The sequence below is a fragment of the Gekko japonicus genome, unplaced genomic scaffold (genome assembly GCF_001447785.1).
Source record: "Gekko japonicus isolate JY-2015 unplaced genomic scaffold, Gekko_japonicus_V1.1 scaffold341, whole genome shotgun sequence".
NCBI lineage: Eukaryota > Metazoa > Chordata > Lepidosauria > Squamata > Gekkonidae > Gekko > Gekko japonicus.
This window is the reverse complement of record NW_015170898.1, coordinates 934,336-954,068: the sequence shown is the minus strand read 5'-3', so window position 1 is coordinate 954,068 and position 19,733 is coordinate 934,336. Positions and strand designations below refer to the sequence as shown.

The 19,733-nt window shown below is 42.9% G+C and overlaps 1 protein-coding gene across 2 annotated transcripts in view; it reads left to right on the top strand.

Moving 5' to 3' along the window:
* The window catches only part of SKAP2 (src kinase associated phosphoprotein 2), a 144,999-nt gene that overhangs the window by 73,298 nt on the left and 51,968 nt on the right, over positions 1-19,733 (top strand). For both annotated transcript variants that reach the window (XM_015418584.1, XM_015418583.1), the window contains 5 exons: positions 926-1,003; positions 4,979-5,062; positions 17,868-17,992; positions 18,920-18,983; positions 19,474-19,596. In XM_015418584.1, the coding sequence (XP_015274070.1) occupies positions 926-1,003; positions 4,979-5,062; positions 17,868-17,992; positions 18,920-18,983; positions 19,474-19,596 (474 nt within the window). The remainder of the gene's footprint in view (positions 1-925; positions 1,004-4,978; positions 5,063-17,867; positions 17,993-18,919; positions 18,984-19,473; positions 19,597-19,733) is intronic.

Below are 19,733 nucleotides of genomic sequence, written 5' to 3'. Positions count from 1 at the left end.
TTTAACGTGCATTTTCTTTGCTTATATGTGTGTATGTATACCATGAAGCAGAAGAATTGAAATTCTTGTGCTTAAAGTTACTTTGGAATAAAAAGGGTTGGCTGTGAAATGCCTTTGCGTCCCCTTTGGCTCAGTTTGTAATTAATGTACTCTTTGAACCATTTTAACTAGACTTAATAGAGGATGTAAAGCTGATTCCTATGAAACTATAATTCTCTCTAGACTAGGATTCCAAAAGAGGATGAAAACCATATTTTGGAATCCCTGTGTGGAAAAACAAGAACAAGCCATTATTGGGGTGTGGGGATGTGTCACACATACCATTTTCTGCAGGAGTGTTTAATTTTTGAATTACGCATGGAGGGAGGTGACAGGGAATGCATTCACTAGGATGCTCATTCACATTAAAAAAACACCCCTGAATAGTGGATGAATGGCTTGAATGGTTGATGAAAGTGATGGAATTAGCAAAGATGGCTAAACGTACTTCTTTGATCAGAGAAAAGACAACATCTGCATTTATTGCTGACTGGAAACCCCTCATAGACTTCTTGCATTAAACAGAAAAAAATGAATTGATGACTTGTGGATTTTATTATTAAGACAATAGGAAAAGAGAGTTTTTTTCTTTACGTAAGCATAGAGGAAGAGATCATTTGGTTATCTTGTATTTGCCACAGAGAAAATTCTTCTGTATAATTTAATTAAAAAAATAAAAACACCCCTGTTCATATGCTTATGTAAATACTGAACACTTGACATGAACATAAAAATTAAGTTTAATAATTTTATACTAAAATTCATTCATTTGTATGTTCAAATGTGGTGAACATACATCTGTTAACTATGGGTATGCTTTTTGTTGTGTTAATTTACCAATGCTTTAGAAAAACAGAGGTTTACTGGGTGTTTACTTGTCTTTCAGGGACTCAGCTTCTTCCTGTGGGAGCCCAAGACCTTCAGTTTGTGTTAAAATCTGGATACCTGGAAAAACGCAGAAAAGGTAAACTGAGTTGGACAATCAGACTGCATCCAGTCAACTTTAGCTAGAAAATGTTTACTGTCTTATTTTTTGACACAATTTTGGACATTTATTAAATGAATGAGAGAAATTCCTAGTGGATAGCATGGTTAACAGGTGCACATTAAATGCAAAAGCTAAGAGATGAGTAACTTTTTGTTTCTGAGAATACTGAAAAGAACAAAATCTTCCCCAAAAACTGAATATGGAAAGACCATTCACATGTATCTATAAATAGATGGAATTTGGTTACCAGTATAATGATGTCCAGCACTCCCCATAGTTCTAACATAAGTGGTTGGATGTGCTTTTTCAGCCATCTGATCCCTGTGGTCTCACCATGTTGGGTCATTTGGGTCTGTTCCCTTCCCTCTTTCTCCACTCCCGATGACACGACTAACAGGGAGTGGTATGGGCTGTGCAGTGTGCTGCTATCTTATAGTGATTGCTGCAGAGTTCCTTTGTCAGGACACTTTATGTCCTGGTCACTGGAGCATCCTACTATGGGTGCAGGAAATGGCTTTTTGCCATTCCCTTTTGTCTGCAAAGAAAGTAATATGGTTCCCTGCTTCAGCTCTAGCAGTACTTACAAAAGTAATCATGGTTGGTGTTTATATATAGTGCCATTCAAGTTCTCTTCTGAAGTAGCATGTGAATGCACAACAAATAAAAGGAAGGGCATTGATCAAAATTATGCTCATTCACGTGAGAAAACATGCTTATATGTCACGTTACTTCTACGGTTGCATCAGCCCTATCCTTCCAGTTTCAGTGGGAGCTTTGAAAGTCTGCCTTAACAGTCAATCGCTGAAGTACGAATGGGGTCATCCACACTTCTAGACCCTCCAAACAGTAAACCAAGTTCAGTGTGTCATGAATAAACTGGTGTTTGTTCATGTCATTTCAATTAAGATTAAGACTCTGCTTTTAACTTATATCCTGCTTCTGATTAAGCTTTTAAAATAAGGAGCTTCCGGTTCATGGTGGCTTGCTTTTGGACGCGTCCCAGTGACCTTCCGATGTTGATGTGCCAAGCCGAGGTGATCAGGAGGGGTCCTGGCTGGTTCCAGACCCTCACAAAGTCTCTGTAGGAGACAGCCTGTGAAGCCAGGATAAGCCTCTCCCAAGGCGATGGCCGCGGGATTGAGGCTTGCCTGTCCCCGAGAGGTCCTGACGCCGCGGAGCCAGTGTGGTGATGAGAGCCGACCTCCAGATGAGCGGACAAGAAAATAAGCGAAAATAACCCCAGCAATAATTGAACTTGTCTAAACAGAGAGTTAATCAAACCTCTGTATAAGTGAAGAAGTCTCAGCTTGCTAAATTGACCGGAGAAAGAGCGGCATGTGGGGAAGGGTTGGAGACCCCCCCCCCGAAACGGAGTGGTCTCTAAGAGGTATAAAAAGGAATAAAGGAAAGAAACTAACTGCTCGAGACTTTATTTAAGCTTAAACCTATATTTTAAGCCCAAGAACGTCGAATTCAGAGAAACTTTAATTTAAAACTTTTCTTCACTGTAAACAAATGACTGGGAGGGCGAGGAGAATGGCAGCGGAGCAGAAACTTCCACCAGGAAGTACTACACCAACGACTCCCAGTCAGCCACAGGAAGTGACTGCAGACTTTCCCAATATGCTTGCCGCAGCACTGCGCCCTCTGCTAGACCAGATGTCTACAATTAATGCCAAGCTGGATTCTGTCCAAAAGCAACTTACCCAAATAGAAAAAAGAGCCAATAAGACAGATAAAAGGATCAAGAAAGTTGAAACAAGGACTATTGATATTAAGCAACAACTAAAAGAAGTTAAGAAGGAAAGAAATACGGATAAAAATCAACTACTTCAACTTCAGCTTGATAAATCTGTGCATGTTCTATGCTTCAGAGGAGTTCCTGAACAGAAGGGAGAAGACATGAAAACAACGATAAGTGGAGCGATAGCTTCAATTTCAGACCTTAAACAGGAGGATCTACAAAGTGACATGGACTTGGCATACCGTAGTTACCCTGATTTTATAAGAAAAAATAAACTGCCTGGCGAAATTTACATTAAATTCTCAAAGAGAACAATGAGAGACAATGTTTTAAAAGCTACTGCGGGGAAAACACTTAAAATCAATGAAGAAGAAATTAAAATTCTGAAAGACATTCCATTTGAGATCCAGAAACTAAGATGACAGTCTAAAGACTTAATTCTTTTCCTACAAGACAAAGCAATAACCTACAGATGGAGCTTCCCAAAAGGAATCGTGTTCAAATACAACGACAAGAAAGTTAAAATTGACTCTGTCCAAAAGGCAAATTTTTTTTGAAAAAACAATCGGGCATAAATAAAGACGAGGACCCTAATCTGGAAGAAGGAGAGGAACCCAGTGAGGAAGAATCAGATAATTCTTCAAGTGATTCCAGCAGTTCAATGTCAGAGTCTGAGAAAGGAGGAGCAGTGCCCAAAACTCCAAAAGTAAAGAAGAAGCCCAAGAGATAAACATTTTTTTTCTGGATTACAATATTACTTCTTAAGCGTAATTATGCATTAATCGATAGAACTTTGATCTCTCTGCTTTTATAATTCTTTGTTTATCATAATATCAATATTATTGCAGGAGTGATGTATGTATTGTCAGCTTACAGGTATTCTTGTCATAAGTTAGTGATAGGTTTTTCCCTTTAGAATGTAGGATATAGTTTATAAAATCAATAAAATATTATATAAAAAGTTTTTAAAATAAGATTTTATTGGGTTTTTAAAATTGTGTGCTAGCTGTGCTATAGCAGATGTCTTATATCATCACCCACTTTGGAAACAATTAAAACTATGTATGTACACTTAGCAAGTAAAGAAACAGAAGTGACTTTAATCTTTCCGTATGTTAATCAGAGCCCAACACCCTTTTATAATTAAAGAGCCAAAGTATGTCAAAATTCCCAGCAAGAGATCAACAAAGGGCCAGTATAAGAGAGCCTATTTGCCTAACAGGAAACACACATTACTAGTAATTGACATGTGGGTTAATAATTCAGTGTCTGCAGCCCAAACACCGGTGATGGAGTCCTTTGTTAGCAAGTGGCACACATGCAGTCTTGCAGTTCTTTTAGAACACTGGCATAAATCTGTGCATGGTGTGCACTTGGAATAATGGCTGCTGTTCACCTCTATCATTTCCGTTTCTGGAAAGCATTTCTAAGAAGCCCTTTAGACCTATAAGTCTTTTCCTGCCATTCCTTTCATGTATAGGCTATTTTAGCCAGTCCCTCCAATATAAAGGTAAAGGTAAAGGTTCCCTTGCTCGAAAGCCAGTCGAATCCGACTCTAGGGTTGCGGTGCTCATCTCCGTTTCAAAGCCGAAGAGCCAGCGCTGTCCGAAGACGTTTCCGTGGTCATGTGGCCGGCATGACTAAACACCAAGGTGCATGGAACGCTGTTACCTTCCCACCGAAGTGGTCCCTATTTATCTACTTGCAATTTCTTGCTTTCAAACTGCTAGGTTGGCAGGAGCTGGAACTAGAGACAGGAGCTCACCCTGTCTTGCGGCACCCGGGTCTTGAACCGCTGAACTACTGACCTTCCACAGCCTGCAGTTCAGCGTCTTAACCACTTGAGCCACCGCAGCTCCATCCCTCCAATATACCTTCACTTAAAAGCTTTAATTGTCTTTTTCAAAGAGTCGTATTTTGTTCTGGGCTTAGCCAAATTTGGATTTGGAGTCATAGGTTGCAGATCTCTGTGTTTGTTTATTTATTAAGACATTTATACCCTCCCCCCATTCTTCATGGTTCAAGACAGCTTATTTGTAGTGGGTTATTATAAATTGATTTTTTTACATTGCACTTCCATATTTAAATCAATTATATAATTCAGTTCCATACTTGTAAAACTTTAACACTTTCCACAGGACAGATGAATAGGTCAAGCCTGATCCAATTTATGAAGAGCAACCTAACTTGAATTGTCTTAATTGCAGACCACAGCTTTCTTGGCTTTGAGTGGCAAAAACGGTGGTGTGCTCTGAGTCGGACAGTCTTCTACTATTACGGAAGTGACAAAGGTATTGTAATGTTTGTGATTTACTGTAGTAAATGCATTCAGTAGTTGACGTTTTGCCAACTCAAGGGTCACTCTATTGTCTTGATGCATTCTGGATTTAAGAGTGATGTTCTTGATCTGCTACCGTTTCCTTTTCTGACCTGGTATATACTGCTCTCTCTGCTTCCAGGCAGTGTAAGAATACCATCTCTGCTATGCTGTCTTATCTTTTTTGTTGTTGGTTGCTTTGCAATTTCAGATAGGTCCTTTCTTCCCCCTGAACTCTGATTAGTTTTCAAGATGATAATAAATAAATAAAATCCTAATAAAATTAGATTGTCTGTTCTATCACTATGGTACTTGATACAGAGGATTCCTTGGGTGAGAGATACACATTCTTCTGTGTTCAGGTACATTTAATAAAAGGATGGGTTGACTTAAGCACTTCAGAAACTGGAGGCAGAGGGCATTCGTGTCATGGGTGCACAATGGCAGCTTCCATAAGAACATAAGAACATAAGAGATGCCAATGTTGGATCAGGCCAAAGGCCCATCCAGTCCAACACTCTGTCACACAGTGGCCAAAAATACCAGGTGCCATCAGGAGGTCCACCAGTGGGGCTAGGACTCCCACTGTTGACCCCCCCCAAGCACCAAGAAGACAGAGCATCATTTGCCCCAGAGCCCCTATTTATACCTTGTGGCTAATAGGAACTGATGGACCTCTGCTCCATATGCTTATCTAATTCCCTTTTGAAGCAGTCCATGCTTGTAACCGTCACCACTTCCTGTGGCAGTGATACAGTTTGGCGATACAGTGATACAGTTTTCCATTTGGCGATACAGTGAGGGCTGCTCTGTGTAGCTTTCTCTGGCTCTGCACAAGTCAGCTTCCCCTTAATCCTCCTGCACCTTAATATTTGATTTTCAGTAGTTTAATAAAGGCAGCCAGGAGTTGCCTGCCTCCATCATGTTGCTTGCTGCTAACCCTGCAAGGTTCACAGGAGGGCAGGCTTTCCTATATTTCAACAGGCGAACAATAGCCAGTGCCCATAGGCTTTCTCACAGCTGCCAGGATGCTCAGTGTAGCAGCAGTGAACCCAATAGAGACTTTAGAGTGCAGGCAGTTGTTTTAAATGATTTTATGTGGATTTTAATTGTTAAAGGTAAAGGTTCCCTTGCTCGAAAGCCAGTCGAATCCGACTCTAGGGTTGCGGAGCTCATCTCTGTTTCAAAGCTGAAGAGACAGCGCTGTCCGAAGATGTTTCCGTGGTCATGTGGCTGGCATGACTAAACACCAAGGTGCACGGAATGCTGTTACCTTCCCACTGAAGTGGTACCTATTTATCTACTTGCAATTTCTTGCTTTCGAACTGCTAGGTTGGCAGGAGCTGGAACTAGAGACGGGAGCTCACTCCGTCATGTGGCAGACTCGGGTCTTGAACTGCTGGACTACCGACCTTCTACAGCCTGCAGTTCCGCGTCGTAACCACTTGAGCCATCGCAGCTCCTTTTTAATTGTTATTTATGTGTTAATCAGTGTAAGCCGCCCTGAGCCTGCTTTGTGGGGAGGGCGGGGTACAAATTAATTAATTAAATAATAATAATAAGTACGGCAGCAGCAGCCTCTTTTTTGGCTCTCTTGTCCTGTTTCTAGGTGACTGGCAGTAAGTGGTACAGGTTGCTTAAACTGAGGCTCACCTGTAAAAGAGACGTTTGGAAGGAGATCAAGAGAAGGGATGGGTTTTGTCCTTTTGTTTTGCTTCTAGTCCACACTGTGTGTTTCTGTTGACCATTGCAACTTGACTGAATTACATGCAAGCACTATATGTCACACTGTATACAGGTTTACTGTTTATGCAGTACACAAGTTAAGGTGGAAACCATGCTTTTTGTATAATGAGTGAATTGGTTAGCAACTTTACTGCTGTCTTAAACTGAAAAAGTTTTTCATTATGGAACAGTAGATCAAGGTCTCAGGGATTCATTGTCACAAGTGTTGAAATTGTTAGGGCACTTTCTACCAAGCCAGAGTCCTGGAATGTGTTGGTACTTGTGTGGGTGAAACAGTACCCCCAAATGGTTAAGATAGTTTAATGCCTCCCAGAAAGCTGAAATTTTGCAAACACATAGCCCAAGTCATGCTGATTACTAGAAAAGTCAGCAAGTGAGACTTTTCTAATTCCCTTTCTGGGAAATGTTTGGCAGGAAACATGCCTGGGCTGGTACCCCAGCAGCTAAATCTGGTATACTAGTGGCCTGACACACTACTTGTAGATCACTATGAAAGTATAAAAATGGGATACTTTAGCACTTAACACCCAAGTACTGAGGCATAAAGAATGCATTACTTGTTGCCACCAAAACGTAACCCTATATGGGATCATATGTAGGATGATGTTGAACTATGCATGCTCTTTTTGGCTTGAATTTGGGGAATGGGGACTGCTCTGTGTCTGCTCATGTATTTATTTACATACCTGCTAGTTATATTAGTTTAAATACTAACTTGGGTTAAAAAGCATTAAAAACTGGAGAAACTTATTCAGTGGGATGTTGGTTACACTAACTGTGTATCTTGCATAGAAATCTAATCCAGGAAATACCTAATCTGGTGTTTAGAAAACATCCTCTAGTTGGAGGATGTTTTTTAGGACTGCTTGGCACTAATTGTAAAAACGCTATCTGAACACATTGTTGGGAAAACAATAGCCAGCAGGTGAAGATCAGGAAATTGGTTTTGAAAAAGCTGGACATGGGTGGCCCTCTGTGGGTAAATTATGTAGTACGAGCCTGACCCACAGAATACTCTCCTCATTCTCGTTGTTCTGGGCCACATTTGGCGAGTGGATGAGACTAAAGATAAGCAAAGCCTGATAAAAAGGGATGATGTATTAATAAACGAATTCAGATGGCTCAAGCAGGTGAGCCATGTCACGATGAAAGGTATAACATCATTCTCGACAATCCTAACGGGGGATGATAACTAGTCAGACCAGTGGCATAGTGGGAAGGGAAAAAGGGGAACAACCACCCATATTGGCCTGCTTGGAATAGAGAAAGGCGGAGTAGAAGTGTTTTGATGAACAAACCTCTGTGCTAGAACTGAAGATGGGCATCGTTTCCTTGAATTATTTTTGGAAAGCTATTCTAATAAGTAAAGTTCTAAGAACTATTATTGAAGGGTATAGCTTGAAGATATATTCTGAGATCAAACAGTGCGTTCGGAGACTCCAGAAGTATGTTCCCAGCCACTTACAACAATGAAACTATGGGTTAACCACCTACATTACAGGAGAGCACTACCAATGGATACTTGTAGCTCATAAAACATATATGGCTGAATGATTACAGTAATTGTAGTTTAAATTAATGGTGGGTCCTCAGGAAAGATGCTGCTCTATTGGTGAGTCCCTTTGATAGACTTTACCTTCACAACTGCCTATTAAAACTATTTGGAGCCACCTTAAGAAGTAGCAGATAAAATTTGATTCATTATTATGCCATCTTACTAAATCATCCTTGAGTTGGAAAATAATCTTTATATGCATCTTACTACTACAGAAGTTATTAAATTGATTTTCTAAATTTCTAGCAATTCACAGTTGAATTAGGCCTTGGGTTAAAGTTGCAGCCAAACCTTGGTGTCCCTATTTAAGTTCATCTACTGTTGACACATGTATCTTAAGAACAAAAGAACCCAAACCAGCATCCTGTCTTTGATAGTAAACAGCACCAGTTACTCCAGAGGAAATGTAAGAGAAGCCAAAGGGCAACTTCTAGATCAATTGCTCCCTTATCACTTTCAGCTTCTTGCAGTTTGGGTCACTCACAGCATGTTTATATCCCTTAGCCGTAGCTGTTGATGGCTGTATCATTCGTGACTTTATCTAATCATGTTTGAACCTACTTAAATGCCTGACCTCTCTGACATCCTATGACAATACACTACAGTTCTGTCCTGCACTATGTGAAAAACAAGTTTTTAATATATATATTTTGCTTAGCCTTCTTATTTCTTGTATTACAAAAGGAGGTACATAGCAACTCCCAGTTTGTTTTCTAAGATACTTTAAGTATCATAATTTTTTATGACAGTAATCAATCCCTTTCTCACTTCTAGAAATAGGAAGGGAGAAGATAATTTGCACCGTGAAAGAGGGAGGATGTGAACACTGTTTTTCTGTTGCAAACAGTGTTCTCGTGTGTATGTCCTTCCCCTTCCACATCATGTCTTTACCAAAATAATAATAATGATTTGCAGTATGGAAGGGAGCATCGCATAAGCACGCACAGAAAGGGAGACAGAAGGAGAAGTCAAAGGAGGGAAAGTATAGCTGGTGGAGGCCAGAAGGAGCAGCAGTGGGGGTGGAGAGTGCTGTCAAGTCACAGCTGACTTATGGCGACTCGGTGGGGTTTTCAATGCAAGAGACATTCAGAGGTGGTTTGCCATTGCCTACCTCTGCATAGCAACCCTGGACTTTCTTGTTGGTCTCCCATCCAAATACAAAGGTGCCACCACAGAAAATGCCCTGTCTCTAGCTGCCACCCACCTCACCTCTCAAGATGGGGGCACAGAGAGATCTACACTTATTATTGGAAATTGTTCACTTTTTCTACATTCTACATTTTCTAATTATGATGATTTTTCAATGAAATATTGTTTAGCATTTTATTGTCACTGTTTTTTTCTGTTTTTTCGGTGATATAGAGACTGTGTCCATTAACTTAGATCATTCACAGAGGAGTGCGTCAGAACTGCCTCCCAAAAAAGCCAAATCAAAGTCTAAATACAAGGCTCCATGGTCTCCACATTGTAAGGACCTGGAACCAGTTCTTTTGGCTTTGGGTTATTTTCCCCCATGAACCAGCTACATCAAGTTATTGGATAGACCTAGAGAGGGGAGGTGGAGAGCCCTTTCTTATCTTTCACCTGCATACACTTAGGTTCAAGAGGAGAATTACTCACTGTTTTAGGGCAATCTAATTTAACAAACTAACCCTAGGTGGTGGCAAGGAAGCTACCTAAAGTGTTATCTCCAGAATCCAGGAGGACTAGGGCAGGTACAGACACCACCGTTTCAGAGAAATATGGGAAACCCTAACAAACTTGGTCTCCAATTTGCATTGCTTCTACTTCCGTTACTATCTAATAATAAAAAACATGCTGGAGATCTGTTCATGATTTTTACCCTCTATCACATGGTTTGACTCCCTGTTGAAGTAGATCAGTGGCCAGCCGTAGAATATAATGCACGGCACTTTGGCCATGCTAAAATTACTGTGTGAGCAGCTTTTAGAGCTTTATTTTATTTATTAGGAATAAGCCCTGTTGTGGAAATAAATACAGCAGGCTCAGAAAGAGGCTTTGGACGGGTACCCTGGCCTTGGACACTGAGTGTCAATTTGCTGTGGAGACCTCAGTAGGGTATAATGACATAGAACTTACTATTTTCTCCAGGGGAACTTATCTCTGCCACCTGAAAGGCAGTTGTAATTCTGAATGATCTCCAGCCCTCCCCTGGAGATTGGCAACAACAGTTCCCCAGGAGGAAACGGCTGGTTTGGAGAGTGGAGTTATGACATTGTACCTGTCTGAGGACCCACTCCTCCTCAAACCCCACTCTCTCCAGTCTCCACCCCTCAGATCTCCAGGGATTTCCTAACCTGGAGGTGGCAACCCTATCTTCTTCCTAGCCTGCCATCAACATGCATTATCTGCCCCTCTGACTTCAGGTTTCCTCCCCACTCTCTGCAGCCTCTACCTAGAAAAAATATAGTCTTTATCCGCAGTGGGGTCCAAAGCAGCTCACATCATTGTCCTCTCCCCCTTTTGATGTGCACAACAACCCTGTGAGGTAGGTTAGGTTGAAAGTGTGTGAGTGGTTTGAAATCACCCAATCAGCTTTCACAGGAAGAACCTGGGTCTGGCAGACCCTGCCCTGAAGCGCTGACTTCTACATCACACTGGCTGTCATAGGGGGGCCATCTCAGTAGGGTATAATGACACAGAGCCCACCATTTTCTCCAAGGGAACTGATCTCTGCCATCTGGAGAGCAGTTGTAATTCTGAGTCATCTCCAGCCCTCACCTGGAGATTAGCAACAATGGTTCCCCAGGAGGAAATTGCTGGTTTGGAGGGTGGAGTCTATGGCATTAGACCTGTTTAAGGTCCCACCCCTTCTCAAATCCCCCCCTTTCCAGGGTCCCCCCTTCAAATCTCCAGGAATTTCCCAACCTGGAGTTGGCAACCCTATCTCCTTCCCAGCCAACCACCAGCCTACCATTATCTGCCCCTCTGACTTCAGCTTTCCATCCCCCCCACACACCTGTAGCCTCTATTTAGGAAAAGTAGTCTTTCTCTATAGTGGGGACCCAAGGAGGAGGGAAGCAATGAATAATGACACAGAATACACCCTGCAAAGCAGCCATTTTTTCCCAGGGAAGCTGATCTCTGCCATCTGCAGAGCAGTTTTAATTCTGAGTGATCTCCAGCCCTCACCTAGAGATTGGCAGCAATGGTTCTCCAAGAGGAAAAGTACAGTTTTTCTCTGCAGTGGAGACCAAAGCAGTTTACATCATTCTCCTCTCCCCCTTTTGATCTGCACAACAACCCTTTGAGGTAGTTTAGGCTGAAAGTCTGTGACTGGTGCGAAATCACTCACTCAGCTTCCACAGCAAGAACCTGGGTCTGGCAGACCCTGCTCTGAAGCACTAACTGCTACGCCTAGGGTAGTCAATCTCCAGGTGGAGCCTGAAGATCACCAGGTATCACAACTGAACTCCAAACAACAGATCTCTCTCTCCCCCTGAGCAAAATAACTGCTTTGGAGGGTGAACTCTATGGCATTCTATTCAGCTGAGGCCTCTCCCCTCCCCAAACTCTGCCTTCTGTAGACTCCACCACAAAATCTCCAGAAATTTCTCAACCTGGAGCTGGCAACCATAGTCAGGACTGGCCCCAGTGAGGCCTGGAAAGGGCCTACTGCCTTTGCCTTTTTACTGACAGAAACAAGCTTGGTTGCCTAGCAGCAGCCACTGAAGGAAAAGTTAGCCCCACAGCAGGAGGAGAAGAGAATGGTTTGACAGCCGGTGACCCATCTCAGTAGACAGCCTGCGGCAGAGGGGCCAAGCAGAAGTAGAAGCATCTTTGTCAGGAAAGACAGCCATTTTGGCAGTTTATTCTGTCACAGAAGAGTGTCCAGGCTGGTAGTGGGCAGGGGAGAGGATTGGACCCAGCACCCAGGCAATGGCATACGAGTATTCTTGAGTGGTGGTTGACTGGCCAATGGCTTATGGAGTGCACAGCCAATGGGAGAGCTGGAAAGTGCCAATACGCAGGACAAATTTGGTTTTAGAATGCCCGGGCTCAGGTCGGTGTTCAACATAATATCATATAAACATTATTAAAAACAGTTAAAACCAATATTTATTTATTTTTATTTATTTATTCAATTTATACCCTGCTGTCCCCACCGAGGCGGGCTCAGGGCGGATTACATAAAATGCATATATAAAAATACAGTTAAAACATACATAAACACTGAATGTTCTTCCCTCGGCAGTTTTGGAGGGCAGATATAATAAAGTATCATACTCTAATAGAACATGCAGATGTTCATATCTTACAATCGAAACCATTGAACATATGATTATGGAGTGCCCTATATTCGATGAGTTGAGGGCTAATTTAGTCACCCCTTTACTTATGGAACTGCTAAATGTGTGAGCCCAGATGTCATGGCTACTCAGATACCAATGATCACGTCACCCTCTCAGTGGCAAAATTCATAGGCGTAATAATGAAATATAAGGGAAATAATACTGAGTAAGGTCTTTTAAAATATTTTATTTGGTTCTGATTTCTGCTTAAGGTGATAGCCTATGAACAGTACTAGATAGATAGAAACATACATAAACAATCAATTATTCATTTTCCTAAAGTGCAAGAGCAAATTCCTAGATTAGACCATGCTACTACTTCGGTGTTAGTCCTGATGGTATTCTCACAACGACTCAGTTTGATTGACTAATTTATGCGGTGAGCCAGGATGAAGGTAGTAAAGCCAAGACACAGGGTCACTCCTCGGTGTTTAAGGTGGCTCCTAATCGAAGGCCTGGTGGAAGAGCTCCGTCTTACAGGCCCTGCGGAACTGTGAAAGGTCCCGCAGGGCCCTGATTTCCTCTGGGAGTTAATTCCACCAGTACGGAGCCGCCACCAAGAGCCACACAGTCTGGATGTGCTCCTGAACAGAGAGGCCCATCACCAGCCTGGCTGCAGGATTTTGCACCAGCTGCAGCTTCCGGATTTGGGACAACGGCAGCCCATGTAGAGAACATTACAGTAGTCTAATCTTGAGGTGACCATTGCATGGATCACTGTTGCCAAAACGTTGCGTTCGAGGAAGGGAGCCAACTGTCTAATCAGCCGGAGGTGGTAAAAGGCTGACTTGGCAGTGGCTGCTATTGTTAGAGAGGCATCCAGAAGCACTCCCAGACTACTAACCTCCGGCGCTGGCACCAACTGCGCCCCATCGAAGGTCGGGAGTGGGATCCCTACCCTCAGGCCACCCTGATTCAGGCACAGGACCTCCGTCTTCATCGGATTCAGTTTCAGTCAACTCAGTCTAAGTCAACCAGCCATGGCTTGTAACGCCTGGTCCAGATCTTCCAGTGTAGAGCCAGACTGGCTGCCCAACAGCAGATAGAGCTGGTGTCATCCCCATATTGCTGACACCCCAGCCCATGCCTCCAGGCAAGGGGGCGCATGTAGATGTTGAACAACATCGGGGAGAGTACCGCCCTTTCAGGCACACCACAGGTCAGTGGATGCCTTGGGACAGTTGTTTCCCTAGCGCCACCCTTTGTCCCCGTCCCTGCAGGAAGGATGCGAGCCATTGCAAGGCTAGCTCCTGAACTCCAGAGTTGGTGAGGCAGTGGATCAGTAACTGATGGTCGACCATGTCGAATGCTGCTGACAGGTCTAACAACAACAGCAGTGTTGACCCGCCTCAATCCAGATCTCTCCTGAGGTCGTCTGTGAGGGCAACCAATGCTGTCTCTGTCCTGTGTCCTGGGCGAAAACCGGACTTTAAGGGTCTAGAGTGGAAGTGTCATCCAAAAAGCTCTGGTCTGCCATGGTCCTCTCGATTAACTTGCCCGTATAGGCCTCCTTGAGTGTCCCCGGGAAATTATCCTCCAATAAGGGTTTGTTGATAATCTCTCCTAGGGCACCTTGAAACCCAGTGCCACCAGCTTTCACTAGCCATGATGGGCATCGATCAAGGCGACATGTGATGGGGCGTACAGTTATGAGCAATTTGTCAACTTTCTCTAGACTGAGTGGACTGAAATGATCCATAACCCGGCTCAAAGATGTGCATGGAGCCTTGAGTTTGCTCACTGTCTCAACTGTGGTGGGGAGGCCACAGCGGAGTGACAAGATTTTGTCTGCGAAGTAGCTCACAAAGGCCTCACAGCCAGTATCCAATTCCCTAATGTTTGACCCTTCCTTGTGGCAGAGTCGTCATGGACCAAATCGTTCTAAACAATTGGGCTGGGCATGAGCTCGCAGATGTAATCAGAACTGCGTAGTGTTCTTTCTTCCCAGCTTTGACTGCTATCTCATAGGATCTCATAAACGTCCCATAAGATGTTCTTGTAGCTTCGTCACGGGCATGCAGCCACTGTCCCTCTAGCCATCTTAGCCTTTGCTTCATCAGCCGCAACTCCTCGGTGTACCAAGGTGTGAGCTTAGAGTGAGGGTGCAGAGGGTGTTGGGGAGTGATCTCGTCGATAGCTGCAGAAAGTTGGCTATGCCAGTCCTCTACAAGCTCATCTAATGAATCACCAGGGGGCATCGGATCCCTTAGAGCCATCTAAAGCCGCACTGGGTCCATTTGGCTCTGTGGGCGAGCTAAAATATGCTTGCAGCCCAAACAGGGTCGGGGTGAAACATTCAGACGGGCTCTCAGGGCAAGGTGGTCCGACCATGGCACTGCCTGGGCAGTGATCCGGTCCACCGTAACCCCTGCTGCAAAGATCAGTTCGAGTGTCTGACTAGCCCGGTGGGTACGAGTTGTTACATATTGGGAGAGTCCCAGTGCCACCATGGATGACACTAGGTCCACTGCCTGAATGGAGGTCGCATCGTCAGCGTGGACATTGAAATCCCCCAAGACTATCAGTCTAGGGTGTTCCAGTCCGACACGGCCTCCATCAGGGATGGCAGGCTATTGGCTGGTGCATCGGGCAGTTGCTACACCAGCCAAATTGCCAAACTCTCCTCGGCTTCCCATACTAGACCAGCACACTCTGTGCTCACGATCTTAGGCAGTGGGAGTGCTCTGAAGGAGTAAGCCTCCCAAATGAATAGAGGCCCTCCCGCCCCTTAATCCAAGATTGGTGGAGGACCGAGAACCCAGAGGGAGCCAAGTGAAAGAGAGCTACTGTCTCTCTTCTTGCACACAGATCTTGGTCATGCATACCAGGTCTACTTTCTGCTCAAGCAGGAAGTTCTGAAGGACCATGGTCGTCTTATTTATAAACCTGGTGTTACACAACACCAATGTTGGAGGGGTGTCATTCATCCTGGCCCCACTACCAGCAACCCTTGGGATGGGACATAGGCTGGAAGAGTGCTGAGCCACTCCACTTCTCCATCCCCTTCCCTTATCTCTATGCCTCATCCCACCGCTATACTTTCCCCTCCCCAGGAGCACTGGAATCCTTTGTCCCATCATCACCGGTCCTAGTGGTCTTCACAAGCCTCAGACCACTAAGTTGAACTAGTTGACACACACTTTAGTATATGCTACCCTGCTAGTTTACAAATTCCCAGTGCTGCTAAGTCTCAGCTACCTAACCTATCCTGCCAACCCACTTCAATAACCGATTGCCAAATAGACCCCGATTCCTCTGACCAGTGACCTAAATAATGGCTACGGATAGATAAAAGCACAGTAGTACTAAAAGATGACATTAAAATTTCCTGATGGTGTCACTGGCCTCATGGGGAGGCAGGGGGTGGGGGTGCCAGAAAAGATGGAACAGTCGCTGTCCTCAACCAAATGCCTGGTGGTATCGGGTCCTGCAGGGCACAGATGTTATTCGGCAGAGAGTTCCACCAGGTTAAAGCCAGGGCAGAAAACACCCTGGCTCTGGTTGAGGATAGCTGGATAGATCTTAGGCCGAGGCCGTTTTATGTCTTGTTAAAATTAAAGCCCTGTCAGAAATATACACTCTGGATTTGTCATATTTTAAAATATTTATACATAATTCCATCACAAGTAAAACGTTAAACTTCTTTGATTGTAGTATCTAAATCACAATTTCTCTACTTTATTGATCCCCCTCCCCAACATATATTTCAGTTGAAGTAGTTTTGGTTGTTGGAAGATCTCCTGAGATACAGCATATAACATTACAACGGTATATATTTTAAATTGTGTTTACTAACTATAAGTCAAACATGCTGAACAGATACTAATAAATATAGAGCGTAGGGAAACATCAGCTCAGAATTTTCCAGGAAACCAACAACACCGGCACCTGCAGAATTCGCAACAAGCACCATGGTGGCGCTGGAGCCTTTATCAGACATTACGCATTTTTAAAGCAGAGACCCCTAGGTACTAGAAACTTGTTGGTTTTAAAAAACAGAAGTACAGATCCTTGTACTTGGCTGTTTAAACTTCCATGTCAGTCACAGCAGAGGAACAGTCCCAAGTTGTTATACTGGCTTGAGAGAGGTCAGCTAGAAGTGCATACAGCACTCACGGCCATGGACACACCATGGATGGAAACAGGTTTTACTGTGTCCCTTTCCTGATGCCCATTAATACTTTCTTTTAGTGCTTTACTAAGCAGTTCTAAGCAGGTCTGCTGAGAAACAAGTTCCACTTTATTTAATTGGCTTGCTCCCAAGAAAGGGTTCTTAAGATAGCAGCCATGCATAGGCTGCATAGAGTTTTTCTAGAACTCAGAATGATCATTTTACCTTGTTTTTACAGAGCAGTGCATCTCCTTGCATTTAGCTGCACTGATCATTGTGTTTAGAACTTTTCATACCTTGCTTTGGGTAACAGTGTCCTGCAGTTTTGAGACTTCTTCGCTTTCACCCATTTTCTCCATGGAGTAGATTAAGATTGTGCCTCTAAACAAATCAATTGTTTGGCTTTTCATAATGGAACCTTAATTTTAAAGCTGCCCATATGCTGAAACTTGGTTTTCTGTTTGCTTAAATGAAATGTCATTATAAATATTTGCAGTGGGTCGTTGGTAGCCATATATTTTTCTGCAGTGTTGGTTAGTGGATGATGGGAGGCTTTTATAACTGCCATTCTAGCAAGTGGGAAGTTTAGTATTTGAGATGTTGAAGGCGGGGTTTTGGGGGGGGGAGATATAGCAGGGAGATCAGCCAGTTCTCTTGCACTGAACAGGTTTTCCCAGTGGTTATTGAACCAGAAAGAGACACTGATTTATGGTACGCTTGTCTCACAAGGTCCAGGTTCCAGTTCTTGGCTCTCCCCAGGTACAGGTGTCATTCTTTGCACTTCTCACTAAATAAGACCATCTGTAAGCATCACCCTGTGGGATTCCGTAGGCAGCCTTCATAAAAATGTACTTTGTTTTGCACTTTCTGGGTTTTTTAAGGAGAGTTTTATCTCCCAAAGCATCACCTGAACCATTCAGCTAATAATGTGCAACCCACTTCTCTCGCATATTCATGAAATGGAAAACAAAAATCTGAATAAATGATAACCTGCCGGGCCATTCGCATTCAGTGTTGCAAATGAAGTTCTATCTTTGCTTTTTATCTCCGACAGACAAACAACAGAAAGGTGAATTTGCTATAGATGGCTACACCGTCAGAATGAATAATACCCTTCGGAAGGATGGGAAGAAAGATTGCTGTTTTGAAATCGCTGCACCTGATAAACGCATTTATCAGGTTGGACTTTTTATGTCGTCTTCAAATTAAATTGATAAAACTGTTACTGTTCCAGTTATGGAGACATTAACATTTCAATAAAACAACTCCTGACATGTTAGAAAAGGGGGGGGGGGGGGGGGGGGAATCCTCCTTGATTTGCTTACCCCATACAGTCATATAATAATGTTAAAATCCAGATTAAGTTCTAATACTATCTTTTTGGGGGATACGAACAACCAATATGTCACTTTTATCTATTGGTCCGTTTCACTGCTTATATTTTAATATCTATTATCTAATAGGTTTGCATGATTTTTTTCCTAGGATGAATTATATTGTAAGAGAATTGAATTATATATATTAAAAAGCCCCAAAGTGTTAAATATGTATTGTATTGCTTAGAGGTCTGGGAGGGAGATCTGAGTAAAAGCACATGTCAGCTGTGCAATTCAAGACCTATCAGCTAGGCATCAATGTGGAATGTAAGTTTAATAAGTTTTAAATATCTGAGATTGCAGTTGAAAGCCAGTTAATTAAGTTGTCAGGTACTGTGTTGGAATCTGACAAGAACATTTTTAAGAAAACTGTACCCAGCAGTCTAAAGAAATTCATGGGTGTCTTCTAATTGTCAAGGGCGAATTTCGTTCATCAGTCCTGCTTGTGACATTGATGAAGAGAAGCAGCTTTTTTTCTTACACAGCTGCCAGCTGCTGATCAGAGTTCCAAATCCATCATCCTCTGCTTCAATTACGTAAATTTGTCAAAATTAACTGTACATTATAAGAAGCATCCTTGCAAGAAAGATACCAGAAGACATGAGAAGAATTACTAATGGTGGCTTGAGGAAGTGACAAGAATGCTACTTTCTTTTCATGGCTAATATAGTGCTAGCTGTAGTTGTTATATTTGTTATTTGCAACTTGTTAAAATCAAGTTTCTGAACAGTTTACAGCTGCCACTCCCAAAGAAGCGGAGGAATGGGTGCAAAGCCTCAAGTTTGTATTACAAGGTAAGTCAATTGATGCAAAGATTTGTTGTTTATAGTGTAGTCTACCAATAAAAGCCTTCTAGCAGAGTTCCTGTTAGCTATCCGAATAGGAACTGTTTTGCAACCATGTTTCTTACTTGGTATTTCCTGTTCTGCAGAGTGCTTTCCAACATGTTTCTGTATATATGAAATTGCAGTCCTGTTCACACTTAGTTTAAAAATTGAACCCATTGGACTTACCAGGACTTGCCTGGAAGTAAGCAAGGATAGGATCATGCTGTAAAGTTGAGTGCATCCTATATTAAGTGCCAGCAGAATACAAGATAACAGTCGCACCTGTATTCCGGTACAATTTCTAAGTAATGCAGTTGTGATTTGGGGATTGCATTTCCTCGGCTTTCAAATTAAAGAGGAATGTAATTTTTCTTCTGTAGAGTTCTTGATGTGCTACAGTAAATTCGTGTTGTTGGGAAGATATCTGTCGTACAATGTGTTGTGTTCTTGCTAACAGACATGGAATCTGAAGTTATTCCAGAGGAGGTCGAAGAATATGACGACGTTGGGGAAAGTGACATAAGTTCACCACAAGTCAGCATGCAGCCAATGGAGGATGACATTTACGAAGTACTTCCAGGTACTTTTGAGATATGTATATATGTGTATAATGCACATAGGTCTGAAAGAGTAGGAAAAGTTGGTAATATGTGTTTACAGTGCATATAGGTCTGGAAGAGTAGGAGAAGTGGGTGATATGTGTCTAGCATGTCTCGA